A 17,227-nucleotide genomic window follows, 5' to 3' on the forward strand; every position below is an offset into this window, starting at 1 on the left:
CAAAATGGCACCGTCTCAATAAGGAAGTGGAGAAAACAACTAGAAGAAGAATAAGTTGGATAAAATCCGTATTTTCTATCAATTCCATGCGACTCTTTGGTTAAAGCGACTTCACGTAAAAGGCCTTTGGACTGGGACTGTGTAAAACTGAAAAGGTAAGCGTTCTTCGAGGATTTAGTGAAAATCGAGCGACACATCGGCAGTGTTTCCCAATAACAAGATGCGACCAGGGCAGCCTTTTCTGGGGACGTATGATTTCAACTACGGACTACACCGGCTTTTAGAAGCGCCGATCACCAACCATTATATTCACATAGATAACTCAAAACAATAGAATACTATTACAGTACTTGAGAATAAAAATGTATGCTAGTGGTGAAAAGACGAGTAACAACCAGGCGCTGTTGAAATGTAGTAGTTACTTAGTAATGAGCCGATACCATTCTCTTAATAGCTGCTGAATCGATTTGCTCTTTGGGTATAAAGAACTCTGAATTTAAATAATTTTCAAATACATTACATTGATACATTGATATTGTTAGGTTTTTTTCAGTTACGTGGGATATAACATGGCATCATTATTTATTACATTGGCATGCAATGTACAAAACGAGCATACCCAAGTCAGAAAAAGGCTAACATCTATGCTATCGAAGCTAATACTTTTAGCTAGGAATACTACGTTTTATATCGCATAAATCTTGTAGTTTTATGGAATTTCTCATACTCCATCGTGGGTTGACCCAGTGTGGTTTCAGACAAAGGAGATATACCGTGTAAATGAAAGCGTTTTGATGGTTAATGTTTGTGTTTGTCGGCCGACATGCTAACAGTACGGGCTGTAACAGAGCCCCAGAGCTGTGACTGCTGTTCTTTGTGCTTCGTGGACAGCGGTGATAGTGCTGTTTCTGACCGGTATTTGGCCGACAAAAACATTCAAATCATTTCACTATTAAATATTATATAAGAAATACATGTGTTTTGATCACTCTAATATGATAGGATGATCATAACTGTTTAATACATCGCCGGAAAACTCAGGTTAAACTCATGAAGTCGCTTGTGTGGGAGGTTATCACTTCACCAATCTTTAGTTTCGTTTTTTCTTCATAAGATGGGTATTGTACATAACCAAGTTAAATAATACTATATAATTACATCTTTGTGCTTTTGTTGGCAGTGAGCTTATTCACAAAGACATCAGTTAATAAATGTTAAAGGTTGCCTCACATGCTTTTGTCAGATTATTAGAACTAGGAGTGTCCAGGAGGAAATGAAAACCTGACCCTCTATTTTTCTCCCTGCAATGTTCACTCTTTAGTTTCCACTGAGTGCACTGCCTGCAGCTAAGGCTAGCCGAGCCTCATACCAGGCTCAACTCATTGGAGGTTTCCCTGGATACTAGGTATTTATCCAATTATGTAATTTCCGACTTGTTGATGGGAGACTTTTTGTGTTTGTAAAGTGGATGGCACGCCTGGCTCTTGTCCCTGCTTTTAATTGAGTGCTGCCGTTAACCCAGAGCAACACGACCAATGGCCTCGGTCACTTGCATTCTGCTTGGTGCATGTGCCTAATTTCTGAAGGGAACACAGTCTTTAGGTGAAGTAAGTGTTTTAGGTGGATGGTCCAAAACCTTATTTTCTCTGGAGATTTTGCCTGGAAATTTTCCATAAAATGACACAAAATCCCCCGTGGAGACAAGTAGGTGAAGGATTTTTTGGCAATAAAATAATAAGATTATACCGTATTGTGGGTCATCCCAGGCAAATCAGTCATAGTTTCATGACATAATTAACTTTTTAAAGATTATTTATGGTTATGGTCATCCCGAAAGTCATAATGTTTGAACTTTTATTTACACAAAGTTGTTCTGTCACTCCATGAGGATAATTAACAGGTACAACACATTTGGCTCAGTTTTGTATTATTTTTCTAGGAAATAAATGCTGCTTTCAGTCTCTGCACTGGCACTGGCTGTTATCGGGTATCGGCTGACACTTAAAGCTACGTTACCAGAATCAGTATCGTTCAGAACTGAAAAAGCTGGGTCGGTGCTTCTCTAGTGACAGACCCTCATTCAGAAAACTTACTGCACCTTTAATTAAACTTGTTGAACAACATGGGGTGCTGCTTGTGTGTTGGTTCACACCCGCTCATCAGGGAGTACAGGGAGAGAGCAGATCATGTTTGTCTACATTTTGCCTGTCGCTAGCTCATATAAACAAATTGTACTAGTGACTTTGGTATAGTATTTCCTTTGTAATTAAAGCAGCCAGTTTGATTTACAGTGCGTGGTGTCTTATATTTAGTTTGATGGTGTATGGTTCAAAGTGCTGTGATCCATGGCCTGTACGCCTGCAGCCCTGCTCCTGACACAGTCTCCTCTTGTTTCGTCTCTCCCGGGCCTCCCCTCTGCCCCTCACTGATGCTAGTGATAAATCTCATTTATAGCCCGTAGGCTGATTGGGCAGAGAGTAAGAACTGTGGGCTGGGGGAGGGGGACACACAGAGCTAGGTAATAAGTTTCATTCAGTTCCTGCTTTCCTGGATCCACTTCTCATTTGATAATAGTTCATGCATTAAACATGGCAGAGAAGTGAGGTCAGGCAGATGACAGCTTTGGAATATGTGACCACTGACCACAGAGCATAGAACTGCTGTATATGCAAAACTGACTGACCCATACTGGAGGCACAGTACAAATCAAATCAAAATGAAGTGAAACTAAGTACAATTTGTAATTGCCAGTATATTTGAAATGGCTGCTGAATTACTGTCACATAGTGGACACTGTTATTGTCCATATCTACACAGTAGTCATATTTGATCAGAATTACTCTAAAATAAAAGGCAGTGTAAAACATTTTGCTTCTTTTGTTGAGGAGTTGTAAAATGGCAAATTTCTATTCCAGTTCAACTGTCCACAGCTCTAAGCTGAGAAAAAATACATTTTTAAACTCAAATTCCTACTGTGAGTGGGTCGCCTCACTACAGCTCTGAGATGTAACTTGGCCTGGTGGTGTAACTTGTTTGTCTCCATGGAGATAAATACTTTTGTAACATTACAGGCAAAGCCACAACAGTCCCATGCAGACAAGATGGTGACACTCAAAAAGTTACATACTGCATATTACTGTATGCTGCTAGTGGACTTTACTAGAAAGAAAGATAAAATTTCGGTGTTGGACACCTGTTGACGTGGAGCACAGAGACAAGACAGACAATTCAGTCCAGTATTAGGGAACTCTAGTCATACGTGATCTAAAACTTGTCTGAGCTTCAGTGTGTGCTGTAATGCTTGTCTGTGGAAGTGTAGGATCAGGAGGTGTCTGGGTGAAAACAGGGAAGCAGCTGCGTCCAATCAGCTTCAGGATCCTCTGAGCCTAGGGTCAGCCGAGGAGAGACGAAAGGCCCTGAAGCAGAAGACATATGTTCTATAGGCGTATCCAACCATTCTGAGCACTGCATGTACAGAGGCCCTAAACTGTTGTTGGTCAAATAACAGGCTGTGTAAAAGAATGCAAAGTAAACACTAAACATGTCATAGATGCTCCATGACACAGTGTATGTGACTTAAGAAAATAAACAATTGTACTGGTAACTCAACTGATGGTGGTTGTCAAAGTGAGCCAGTTGAGTAAAACAAACAAGATTCAAACAGTTGCTGTAAGAAAGACCTATTGTCTTTTGGGCCCAGCTATCAGGAGCAACAATCCAGAGCAGAGGAACTTGAGACAGTGTCATCTGTGTGTGAAGACAGGAGAAAGAGGAAGCAGGCAAGTGGATCTTTGAAATCGCAGCCTTTGATCTATTCTGGTGCCGACAACATGGGCACTAACCAACTGCTCCTTAAACGAGAGCGATCAAGCTGCTGGAAGCCATTGTGTGTCATCTTCTCTCTTGCATCTGCATTCACCTGTGTCCTCTCCACTGCTCCTCTACTACTCTCTTGCTACTCACCCCTATCCTTTCATTTACCACAACAAAAGCTTCCTCCAAGGCCACAAGAGCTCAATTAAGTCCCCTCTTTGCGGATAAATCAGGTTAATGTCTCATCAGTTGGTGTTTGTGGGTTCAAAGGTATTCATCATGGGGCAAAGTGGTGCTGAGCGGCCACTCGCACACAAAACATGAGGATGGAATGGAGATGAATTGTTTTGTCCGCGCAGTAAGTAAGTAGTCTGATCTTTGAATGTGGGGTTGAATCATTCAGAGCCCTTTTGTTCACTCTGATAAATATTTGAAAAGGCAAAATGCAATAACAACGGACGTTAAAATTTTAATCTGTTTTCTTGTTTTTGATAAATGTGGATTCTCATACATTCAGTCATGCTTCCAACTGTTTACAGTCTTCCGCTATCAATATTTGTGAACAAAAATGTCAGCTGGTAAATTAAATAGGTTATATTTCTCTTGCAGATGTGCTTAAGGCTGTTTGTGGCATACTTGTGTGTTAAAAAGGCGCTATTCAATAATGCACGGCTGTTTTGAATGGCGCTCTGTGTTTCTCTGGGAAGTTGTTCCTTTTATGAATATTTTATCATAGCTGCTAATGAATCCAGCCAGTGCGGAGCAATCATAACCAGCTAACTGTAACCCGATTACCGTGAAGCTGATGGGGCCCAATGGGTGCTGAGTGGCATTTGTACATCAAGTTGAATGATTGTTGTGAGTTGGGGTGTTCCGATTGACAGCTTTGGCAGTCACGTGCTCTTACTGTAAGTGCGGGAACCGTCTGCATACAGTAGTACCAGTATAAACAGTAAGTAACCTGACCTACTTATTCTGAGGAGCAAGCACACATCTCCAGCTCAAGACAATGGCTATTTTTATATTCACACAAGTCATCATTCAGTGCATATTTGGAAGAGTACACCATACTCTCTCTGAAGTTGAATTTTAATAGTGACAATCCATTTATTGCACAACCCTACAGCAAACATAGAAAATGGACCTTGTTAAAGTTAAGAATTATCTTTTTGTAAACATTTAATACCGTGACTTTGTACACACCTGCTTAAGAGCCGCTATTGTTGGATATAATGACTACATAGTTGCTTAACGTGAAGAATTGGAACAGTTAGACTGTCCTTAGATTTTCATTTAACTTGAAAGAGTGTTACAGCCTGTTGTGAGTCACTACTGTATACAACTCTTATCCCATTATAGAATTCCACTTCTGTGAAAATGAGCACTGCTTTTGCTTTTAAGTGTGTTTTAAATGTAATAATGAAACACACATGCCCAGTCACAGACATTGTTTTACTTTTAATTTGCGATTTCATACTAAAACTGAGGAACTGAAAATAAAACATTTTTATTTTGGTTCTAGATTAATCATTTTCAGAAGAAGTATTCTTTTTATTTGATCTTTTATAGCTCCAATGTCATCATACTAGAAAAAACAACAACAAATGTGCTCAGTATAAATTGAGCCCCAAAAGAAAATGTTCCTATATTGTATTGTAATTAAATTGACACAGTAATTGTTGTGACAGTCCTAAATCTAGTCCCAGTTAAATTACAGGTTTAATCCCAATTTGGATCTGTTATTTGTACAAAATTTTTCTCAGCTCAGTTATATATCTGCTTGTTCTAATGTATTAATACAAGCCAACAGAGTAATTTGCATGCTGTGAGGATGCAAATGTGGAAGTGTGTGTCTGTGTGCTTGTGTGTGTGATGTGTGCGTGTTAGCGTCTCACATGCAGTACGCAGCCGAGGTGTGGTGCCTGCCCTCGTGAGCGCTAATCGTGACTGAGCCGCTTAAGGACATCACACTTCCTTCTGTGCTCCTCATGTGCTGGGGCATTGCTTCACTCCACAGCGCACACAGAGACAGGAGGACAAATGCTAATGCTAGGAGACACGCAGCCAGCTAAAGGGACCAGCTGCCTGCAGTGCGTGCGTCTATAGTCATTTATAGTCTGACACACTGGCTGCCCACGCTTTAATGGTTATAAAGAATTGACTTGAATGAGCTTTTGCGGGCCACCCGTGAGTCAGGAGAGGGGGGTTGAAGAGGGGGGTACCTTTTGAAGGAAGATTTAACAGATTAGGCATTGGAACAGTGATTGTGAAGAGGACAGCTATCCACACAGGAGCAATTAAATGTAACTTTGACTAACGAGAACCACGATTTAGTCCCTGGTTTGGTCTTACTTTGGACCTTTGTGCATGGAAATTTGCCTATAACTTTCTACATGCTTATTTCATCGACACAATAATCATAATCAAGTTCTGTTACCTTGTGCACTGTTTGCCAAACCTTCAAACCTCTTTTTCATCATCTGCAGCCAAGACGCTGCTCTGAGACAAAAGCAATTAATTTGGAAGATAATCATGTCATGTGAGAATCTCTAATAAAAGCAGGAATGGTTCAGTGTTGTATCCTGTTACAGTGCTATAAATGACCTTTCCCACAAATGACACTTTCTGTTGGCCCTCAGTAAAAAGTGTCAGTCTCAAACCCTGGTGAGCCTTTTTGTAAAGACATCATTATGTTTGTGTACTCTGGCCTGTTGTGGTCCTGTGTGTACTTTCCCTAATAATGTCTCTGTCTCATTTCCTAAACTGCTCCTCATTTGTTCCTTTGCTCTGTCTCCGTGCAGATAAGGAGGAGGAGCGGGGGGTTGCTTGTTCCAGTATTGCAACGCGTTACAGGAAGGGGCTATCTGGGACCTCTCTTATTATAATCACTATTGATTAGCCTCCGCACTCTGCTCGAGTGACGGGGACAGCAAATGACAGACATTTTTCTGTTGCTAAGAAACACTGGGCTTGGGACTGATGGGTGACACATTTGTGGGCGGGAGACAAAACAAGGCCACAAGACATTTATGTCAATGTATGTGCTTTGGCAAAAAGCATGCATGCATATATGTACTGTATGTAGTTAAAGCTAAAATAAAATATGGTGATGCTTTCTTTGTAAAGAAAATACTACAAGACCACAGGCAGGTTCAGCTGAAGCTGTCATGCCTCATAGAGATACATTATATTAGAAATTGTCTTTTGTAGTCCATGTGAACAACGTGCATTTAAATGTGTGAGTGGAGCTGAGAGGAGCAGCTGTACAGAGACTGTAGTCTGAGCCTGAGCTACACTACTCTAGGAGATGGTCTCAAGCTTCTGCAGTGACATCAGTGAGACCTGTTACCCTGCTCCAAATGTGTGCCACACACTCCACTGCTCCTGTCCATGTTAGAACTTGTCAGTGCTGCTCTCACAGTAATCCCACTGTGACGTCTATAGAGAGGTGAGGGAGCTTTGGTGAAAGACAGCAAAATATGTGGAAAATGTGATCTCTTAATATGTTGTATATTTCATGTAATTCTATAGTCATTTAATGTGCTTTATTTGTTACTGATCTAATTGTGTTATCAATATCTGTTAGTGTAGATAATTACAGCAACAGTATCAACATTATTGGGAGTGAAATTAGAGAAGTCTGCCACTGGGTTTAAGTTTGGTTATTTGATGAGAATTGCCAGCTCTCTTTGTGCATTGCCCACATTAACAGCGTCGGTAGTGTGGTGGTGGAGAGTGTATGTGCTGTGACTTCAGGTCTGTCTCACATGCACAAACGCCCCCCACACAAAGAGCCTTTTATTTGGACTCTCATGAACTCTATTAGGATTTATTAGTCCAGTGTTGTCTCCAGTGAACACAGCTGTCCAGTGCCAGACGGCTCTGAGTGAGGAAACAGGGTGTATAGGGACAATTGTGAGATATGTGCCAGGAAAAACAAACAGTCAGTAATGAGGAGGTCTAGGTGAAAAAGATGTGTAAAGGTGTAATAAAAATAAATGTATGCTGTGAATCTAAAACGTTGTGGATCTTGTATATAATCAAAATCTCTCTGTGTGTGTAACATTTGAGTGAGGCCAGCGTATGTACGTTTCACAGTCTTGTGAGTCTGGAGCAGCCATACAGCTGTCAGTTTATGTGACATATGTGCAACTTCACATGTAAAACACCGTCATGGTTGGTAAATTTAGAACAGAAAAACTCATCTTCAGGACTTGTGTACTTGTGTGTATGTATGTACCCCAAATACTTTACAAACTTCTGAAATATTTGAGGATGTTCCATTTAAAATGCTTAAAGATTTATGCAGTGTCCCAACTTTTATTCAAGTTGTGTTTGATGTTTTTATTTTTAGTTTCCATCTCTCTGGGCCTGTTCCCCTGCAGATCACACTGCTCTGTGTAGGCTCCATGCTGTGATTTTGATAGGTTTTTGATGTGAATGACAAATCGTTTGAGGACAAGGCAACTTTCAGTAAATAAAGCCTCTGCTAATCTGATTCAGTTTTGTCTGATTAAATACGATTAAAAAGTGGTTATGGTTCTCTCCTGCATCACTTGAAAAAGTCATTGTGTTTCTGTTCCACTGATGAGCACACCTTTGATGTTCTCTGTCTCTTCCAGGTCATGGAGAGGATCTGCCTCTGTTAGACGATCTTTCAGACACAGGGCCAGTGTGCAGCGTTGTGGTGGAGTGTAGTGAGACTGAGCTGCTCGTCATGTTTGAAGCCTGATGCCCACCCTGCCCTCAGCGCTGGCCATGGACGGGGAGAGCTACCTGCATCCAGACGGCTCTCAGCTGGACAGCAGTCTGTTCTCCACGGCTCCATCCAACATGGAGGTAATAACTCTTGTCTTCTCAACAGCTCCAAATTTTATTGTTATCGGATTTTAATAATCGTTATCTCTAACCCACATGTCAAAGACCTTTTGTAACAAAGACAGCTGTCCTCAGTCACCATGCTTACCTTTATCTGGTCGAAAATATATTAAGAAAATATCAATGTAAAATAGAAATAATTGTTTGACAGGTTGACTAATCAAAAAAATAATAGCTGGCTAGTCGATAACTAAAATCATCGGTTGTGGTCCTGATTAATTATTTTTAATTAGAAACATGTTTTGCTTTGCACTCACTGTTAATTACTAAATCCTTCAAGGTATTATAAATTGATCTTTTATTTACATGTAATCAAATTGGTAATGTTCTACTTCTGTTCTGTGAATGTTCAATGCTGTTTAAAGCCACAAACCCACTACACAAAGGTCATTAATTAAAAGAATTAAAACAACTGGTACATATGTTATTTGCCTAAGATCACATTGTCTGTGACAGAACAGAACAGAACTCCAGATGTAATTTGCATAAAGTCATTCAGCTTCATCACTTGTCACTTAACTAATTACAAGAACAAACTATTTAAAACCAACACAGTGAATAGCCCAGCTACATGTAGGTGTACAGCTAAATGATAAGGAACCTATGAGTATTTTTAAATTTATATTTAACTGTGTTTCAGAGTTCATTGTTCGCCTCTTCTGGCTCCTGGGGACCCTACTCTCAGTCCAATGGATACAGCATCCACTGCCCTATGCAAACTGCAAACCAGTAAGTTCAGCACAAATATCAATACACAAATATCAAAACGGGTTGCCCTTATTTAGACATTCTTTCATTTCAAATTCATTCAACATTTCAAAATCATTAATTGTCAATAACGCTCTGGTTGAGATGTTTCAGTACTAAACTTGTGTTGATCCGGCTATGACGGCTGATGACTATGAAATGTTCCAATGCGACCACAACCACAGGAGTTTCTGTTCACACCTAAGAACCATGGCCTCTGATTGGAGTCATTACTGTTAGTTACTCTTTCTCTGCATCTGAGATGTTTGCAAAACCAAGGCAAAAAATATATATATATATATTTATTTGACTTATATGAAGAGTGAGACAGACGTTTTTTTGTTTCCTGTGGTGGGAGGCCTGGATGCCTACTTTTACATCTCAGTTTTATATGAAGTCACTTGTTAAGTTAATATTGTACAAGTGAAAGTAATGTCATAACAACTACATGAGGTCTGCTTTCTCTTTGGGCTGCATATAATTTTCATTTCATTTTAAGATCATTTCAGCTGCTACAGCTGCCTTATACAAGATGTGTTTTCTTGTTTGTTTTCTCATGTCTAGAGCTGAACGCATGACCCTGCTGCAGTCTCATATGAACAGTTATAGACATACCAGCCCAGTGAGCAGAACATTCAGGGCTGGGTTTGATAAAGGCATGCTTGAATAAAGCTACTGTACTGTAATAATACACAGATCTAGCAGCTTGAAGTTGAGCGATGTGGGAGTCGATGAACTTGATGACCTTTGGTCTCCATAAATTTTACTTCAGGTCTTATATGCATTTTTTTTTTGTGTATCCTGTATATTTATTGCAAAGCTCTATGCAGAACTAAAAACTAAATTAAATAAGTGTGAGAAAGGTCCCTTATCACTCAGTGCTGGTGAAACATGTCTTTTCTTTTACTTTGTGCATTCACAACTTCAGACTGTAACATGAGAGCGCAGCCTGTGGTTTTCAGGTTCACTCGAAAAGTGGAATTTGTGACATCACTTGTCTTTGAGATGTTTATCTGCATCAGAAAATGATGTGACCAAACCCACAATCGACTAGCAAAGAAGAAGATTTGAGAATTTAAGTGAAAAATCTAAATAAGAAACGTCTTTTGTAGATCCTTATCCTTTTTCTTTCAAATCTCTTAGGGCCTTTTCTTGCAGGATTGCTGGCTGTGGACTGACTCTTTACAGTTGAAATGTAATTGATTTAACTGCAGCCTTCAGTTGTCTGCTCACGTGGTCGTAAGGAACAAGCAAAGAGTAAATAGATCATATGACACCAGTGTAAAGGATGTTAATGGACCAGTGCCTTTGTAATTTCACGAATTCTGACATAGCAGTCCTTTAGAGTACTTCTAGTAGCTTGTACTTAGATAAATATTTGAAATAGCATAAAACAAATTGGTCCAAATTGCTAGTGACCTCTGACAAGGCACTGGTCCTGTCACGCAATATTACTGAAATTTTTTTCTATTGAGTCAAAAACTTGACAACGTTAAAGAATATAGCAAGACTAAACAAAACACGTCATGTTGTTGGTCCATAATTGACTTTCCTGCTTATGCAGCTCATCCCCATGCCTTGGGCTGAACTTGACTCACAGTTCAGGACTGTGTTGTAGGAGGAGATGAGTTTCATAATTGTTGGCTGGAAGAAAGATCCCTTCCAAAGAATTCAGGAGTGGGTTGGCAAATTAACACAAATAAAACTCTGTTACTACACTATACTTGAGAAATGTCTTGATATCAGTCAGTCACTAGTTTCTGGGCAGGGTTTTTTATATTTAACAGAAAATACAAAAACATACTAAAAGACATTTACATCTCCTTGCACTATGATAGAATTAGTGCTGCAACAATTCATGGGAGTAATTGTAACTAGACGAAAATAATTGTAATCGTATATTGATACTCGTTATCTGAGCTAAGCAAACACTAACCCACATGCCAAAGACCTTTTGTAACAGGGTGAGAGTTAGCTGAAGACAGCTGCCTTCAGTCACCAAACTTACCTTTTGCCTGGTTGAAAATGTAATCTCATTGTACAATACAAATAATTGTGTGAATAGTTTAAAATAAAAATAATCGCTGACTAGTTGACTACTGAATCTTAGTTGTGGTCCTGATAACTTATTTTTAATTAGAAACTTGTTTTGCTTTGCACTCACTGTTAATTACTAAATCCTTCAAGCTATTATAAATTGTTCTTTTATTTTACATGTAATTAAAATAATGCTTTGCTACTTCTGTAGTTCAGTTCTGTTTAAAGCCGCTAACCCACACCACCGAGTTCATTAAATGGCTGTTACTGATGCAACCACAAAGAAATGCTTGCACAGTTCCATCTATGCTCAGAGTTATTAATTGTGAGATGACAGATGATAAAATAAAAATACGTTGTTACTGATTTCTTATTGTAAACAACAGTCTTTAGTATAGGGTCCTGTGATTTTAGATGGAGCCTTTCCCCTCTGCTACATTTCATCTCTGTGTTACTGTTGACTGCAGAACCAAAGGAGGGGATTTCCACTTAGGATACTTCTTTCTTCTTAAAGTGATCTTGATATAAAGAGTGTGGCGCCGATGAGATTACAGTGAGTTATTGCTAACATAAAATTGGCTTTGTAGATTTTATGGTTAATTAACGCTGTCACAAGCAGGTAATGTTTACACATTTGTCTTTACCTGCGTAACACCATTGCTAATGTAATGGTCGTCTGATTGTTATTGTGAAGTACTTGATAAAATCTTTTTGTTATGTATGGTAATAATATCTTAATATTTTTAATTGCTCTAATAATGATAATCACATTATAATTTGCAGTCCATTACAAACGTTCTAAACAGTTTGTAACACTCTGTGAATGTCTTGGTTGAGGTTCAACTACTACGATGTCAGTAGCTGGTCAAATTGTGCAGAATTATCACCTTACAGACTTGTTTGGAAGAGTGACCTTTCTGTCCTTTTCTGCAGCTTTTCAACTGTGTCCTCATTTTTCACTCATCCATATACTCAGTATTGTAATTTTGTATATCTTAACATAGCTAATTTGATGTTGTCTATAATATATCTCCCAACTTTAGTTTTCAGTACTTTATTAATTCCTTTGCAAAATAATTCTGTACACAAAGGCAACAACTCAAAATGTATAGAATCACAAAATAAACAATAGTAACATGATGCAGACATTACTATACTATTTTTTTGTTAATTCACTGATGAAGCTTTCTAGTAAGTTGAGCATTTCCAGCTAGAACATATTCCTTAATGGAAGTGCATGCATCCTGTGGTAAAATATAGTACATGTATAGTGTGACTCATGCCTGCCTGCCTGTCATCTCTGCTGGAGTTTGAACTTGAATCCTTGCTGATCTTTGGTCCATGATGGAGAACACATTGCCAAATCCCACTGAATGGCTTTGACCGCCTTCAATCCCTCTGAGCTGCACTCCTGGGGTGGGATTGGCTGAGGAGACACGGCTGTCACTGAGGTGGTTACAGCGCGTGTGGTTTTACTTTCCTTTTGAGTGTCTGTTAGTGGCTGTGTGCGTTCTGTGTGAGTCATGTCAGGATAATATATGCTTGACAAAACTGAAACACTTGGACATAGATTTGTTGTTGGTGTCAGAGGAAAATGCTTTGTGTTAAGGAACACTGGAACCCTGAACTTCAGAGAGGGTAAGAATTTTTTTACAGAGGTGTTTTTGTTGATTTCTTATCATGGTATCTTTCATTCTTCCTTATTGGTATTTATTTGGTTTGGTGTGTATAAGCACAGGCTTCTGATGGATACTGTTAGCTAACGAAGCAATAGTGTCATGGGACCACTCTCGTGTCACAAATTTAAAGCTTAAGAGATGCTACAATTGTGTTGTTTTGTAGTTTCTTGTTTTTGATTTGCTAAATGTTCCCTTATTTTGATGTGTCATTTGATGTATTTTTATAGTTGATGAGTTTGTACATTAATGATCTCTTCTGTCTGCTTGTGTAGGCAATACCACCTGAACAGCAGCAGCAGCAGCACTCCAGTCCCGGAGGTGCACATGGACATGTACTCGGGCTTCTCCGATGTGGACTTCTCTGGTTTAGCCCTCCCCAGAAACGGAGACTTCACCCAGGTCAGTGCACTTGTCTTTTGGTTTCTCTTTAGGTTTTCTGAAGAGCTGTGTGGGAGGAGCAGCACTTTCATGTGCGGAGAGTGTAATACAGTCGTAAGCAGTAGGATTAAAGTCTAGACCGCTGTAGTTCTTTACCTGTACTAGACCTGTCCAGGCAAGACGTTCATCAAACAGAATGTCTTAGCCCTGTACTTCCACTTGCATCTTCAGAGATGATTGCTCATCCAGTGTCTCCGTTAAGAGTAAATATGCACAGTACTATTGTTGTGCACAGTGGGCTGTTTGACTCTTTGCATCTGTGTTGCTCTAAAAGCAATGCTTTGTGACTGGAGTCAGTTGTAATGACACACACCAGTGACTTTCTAATGTGAGGTCCATTTGTGGTGAGTTGATGAGGCTCTTATGGTCCAGTATTAAACACAATAGTGGTAATGATGAGTTTTCAGCAGGAGTCACGGGCGTGCACTTCACAGGCAGAGGAAGGCCCTGCTGGTCCTACTTCTGTACCAGGCCAGGGCTGTAAATATGTGTGAAACAAGTGGTGCGGAACCACCATTTAAATGTGCTCCATTATGCAGTTTTTCAATGAATAATGCATGTTTAATCAGTGCCAAATGCAAATCATCTGATTCTCCTAGGGAAATTCAATTTAAGTCATATTTATTATGGCTCAGGACAGAAGCAGGTTTTATGGATAGACCAAAACGTGTTAAAATATAACAAAATGTAAATTCATTGTTGTAATAAAAAGTGTGCACATTTGCATAATTTTACAGTAATGGGTAGTTAAACTTAGACTTAGACAAACTTTATTGATCCACATGGAAATTATTTTAATCCACAAGGGACCTAAGGTACTAAGAAGAAAGCCGCTATTCGGAGGGCTTTAGGTTATCACTTAGTTTGTTACAAAAGGTAAGATTAAATTTAATTTGCCCAATACTCAACCACTTCTTATGACTTACACATCTCTTGTCAAAGTACTATTTTTCTCACTTTTCATCACATCTAATCATGTGTGCATAATGTTAAATGTCAGCCTTAATAGTCTATTTCTGTTTTTATTTTTTTGTTTACTTTAATGTGGGTACAAAAAAGGATATTATCCTGATGTAATGCCACACCATGACCTAAAGGATAATAGCGGTAGTTTGTTTACTAGCTAGTAGTGGTGGGTCGGAACAAAAGGGCTCTTAGAGCCGGCTCTTTGAAGCGAACGACAGGAGCCTGCTCCTTATTGGGAGCCGTGTTTTCTCTTTCTCACTTTTTTCAGACTCATGGTAGTTTGACAGCGGGCAGCTGCTGAAAACGAAACTTTCAGAAATATGCGTGTGCATAGGATAGAAAAAATGTGCATGTTTAGCTGTAGTTCAGCATAAAATAAATAAACCAGGACTAATCTTGGGCTCGAGAGATGGAGAGAGATAGAAACTGAGTCTCGACACAATCCTGGTTCAGTTCTGGTTTAGTCCTGTTTTGCACATGGTTTAGATCTGTTTTAGTCCTGTTTAGTCCTTTTTCAGTGCTGATTCAGTTCTGCTTTAGACCTGCTTTAGACCTGTTTTAGACCTGGTTTAGTCCTGCTTGCAACAAAACAATCTGAAGAGCCGCTTGGGAGCTGAAAGAGCCAGCTGCTTTTAGTGAGACGAGCCAAAAGAGCCGGGTCTCTAAAAAGAACTGGAATACCCATCACTAGTAGCTAGAATGTGATGCAAAAATGCCATTAGTCCAACCTACTGTCTGTAAATATGATGCAAAGAGTCAAAATAACAATAAATGCCTAAATAAACCCAATTTAAAATCCACCAGGGACATACCTAAGTTTTTTTAAACAATTCAAGATTTACAGTGAGTTTTTACATCACTAAATATATCGGCGATTATATTGGCTATCGGCAGCTCCAACTCCCTTTTTATCGGTATCATATCGGCCACAACAAAATCCATATTGGTCGGACCCTAGTGTGTATATTTGACTATTAGACAGATTGGCACCAGATTAAGGAAACAGACTGACAGCCACACCATATTTTTACTTCCTGTTTGCCGTTCAGGTGTGGTGTATTTTGCTTGTGGAAATATACTAGCATTATCGGTATTTTATAAGAGGAGGATTTTACTAGTCCACAGTACACACTGGTAGTCCTTGTCACATGACCTGTGCATCGTCATGGGGATTGTGATTCATCTGGGTTTTCCCTTCTTTTCTCTTCCTAATATGTCTACTTCACTCTTCTTTTATTTATATAAATCCTCCACAAATATAAGATTCTGTCTGTATTCTTTGTTCAAACACAGAGGAACCCTTTCCCTTATATTTTGTGTGGTAAAGTTGATTCATTAATATATTTTAGGGTAATTATTTACAGTTGTGCTAATTGTATAAATAAACTGAGGACTTAATGCATAGTAGTACAAGGTTCCCATTGTCTTGGAAATCCTGGAAAAGTCATAGAAATTGAAAATGTAATTTTCCAGGCCTGGAAAAGCCATGGAATTTAGTAAATTCAACGAAAGTTTTAGAAAAGTAATGGAATTCTTTCATATTTCTTCCACACAACTACAGCTTTCTGTTAAAGTTATTATTAGGCTATTACGATTATTTCCGAACGGATGCGCCTTTTGTGTAAAGAGACTGCAATAAATGCTTTTGATGACAGTATTTTGATTAAAAAAATCTATAATACCACACCATAAGGTGAGTGGAAAGGGTTAAGATTTCATGGAAAAGTTTTGAAATTTTGTCAGTGAAAAAGAGTGGGAACCCTGGTAGTAGTCTTTACTATTGCAGTAAGAAACTGATGATGAGCCTTAAATATTTGTTACTATGGAAAGAATGTACAAAATATAATCATTTACTTTTATCTTTTAAGAGGAAACACTTGTTTTTCCCCTTATTTATTTTTAGCTGTAGTTAATTTTGAAGTTTTATTTTGGAGAAATGGCTGAAATGTTTTGATCTGGATGTGAGAATTAGTTGCTCACATTTCTGCTTTCTCAGCTGTGCCTCCCTCCTCCACGTGAAGCATGCAGGCAGAATGTAAGTCATGGGAGCATCGTGACTAACTCTACCTCACCCCTGCCCTCCCCCTTGACACATGTGGCACTGTGTTGTCGACATGTCCCAGAGGTGATGTCATAGTTTGAGTCCTGGTCCTTCGATCAGCTGTTTCTCTCACACAATTTCAAGTGTTACTGTGTAGTTTCATAGGTTATTTGTTCAGTAAAGAGCATTGTTCAAATATCCCTGTGTGCTGCCCTACAGCACGTGGACAGGAAGTTTATCCCCTGGAAAGATGAAGAGTCCAGAGATAGTTTACATTATGAAGAGTTAATATTGTCCCGTGTATACTAGGCCATCCCTGTGGAAATATCAACTGCTTAATAATAATAGTCTGAATGAAATAGATATGAGAGATTATTATGAGGCTTTTATGTGCGCTTTGATTTATGGTTTGTTCCTGGAAACCATTTTAGAAGTCCACTAATAAACAATCTTAAATTGTCATAAAATAATTTATATTTACTCAAATACAACAGTTCAGATGACCAGTCCCAAATATATGCTTATCATTATCACGTTTAGTTATAGTTAAATTCTATAATCACTGCTAGGGCTATTATTTTTCATCAGCATAAGTACTTTAAATTTAATATTTTTTTGTGAAATTTAT

General features: G+C 38.9%; 1 protein-coding gene across 1 annotated transcript; it reads left to right on the forward strand.

Moving 5' to 3' along the window:
• Positions 1–15: 15 nt before the first annotated feature.
• si:ch73-63e15.2 (uncharacterized) lies at positions 16–16,908 on the forward strand. The gene is made up of 5 exons (XM_055164802.1): positions 16–155; positions 8,436–8,652; positions 9,332–9,420; positions 13,427–13,553; positions 16,819–16,908. The coding sequence occupies exons 2-5, from the start codon at positions 8,545–8,547 to the stop codon at positions 16,906–16,908; spliced, it is 414 nt and encodes a 137-aa protein (XP_055020777.1). The 5' UTR covers positions 16–155; positions 8,436–8,544.
• Positions 16,909–17,227: the final 319 nt, after the last annotated feature.

The sequence above is a fragment of the Boleophthalmus pectinirostris genome, unplaced genomic scaffold (assembly GCF_026225935.1).
Source record: "Boleophthalmus pectinirostris isolate CB_2022bp ecotype Guang Dong unplaced genomic scaffold, ASM2622593v1 HiC_scaffold_7, whole genome shotgun sequence".
NCBI lineage: Eukaryota > Metazoa > Chordata > Actinopteri > Gobiiformes > Gobiidae > Boleophthalmus > Boleophthalmus pectinirostris.

Excerpts from the sequence above, each read along its gene's own strand:
- si:ch73-63e15.2 (XM_055164802.1), top strand. The coding sequence starts at position 8,545 with ATGCCCACCCTGCCCTCAGCGCTGGCCATGGACGGGGAGAGCTACCTG. Across the intron at positions 8,653-9,331 it reads CGGCTCCATCCAACATGGAG|AGTTCATTGTTCGCCTCTTC; the intron begins GTAATAACTCTT and ends ACTGTGTTTCAG. Across the intron at positions 9,421-13,426 it reads CCTATGCAAACTGCAAACCA|GCAATACCACCTGAACAGCA; the intron begins GTAAGTTCAGCA and ends CTGCTTGTGTAG.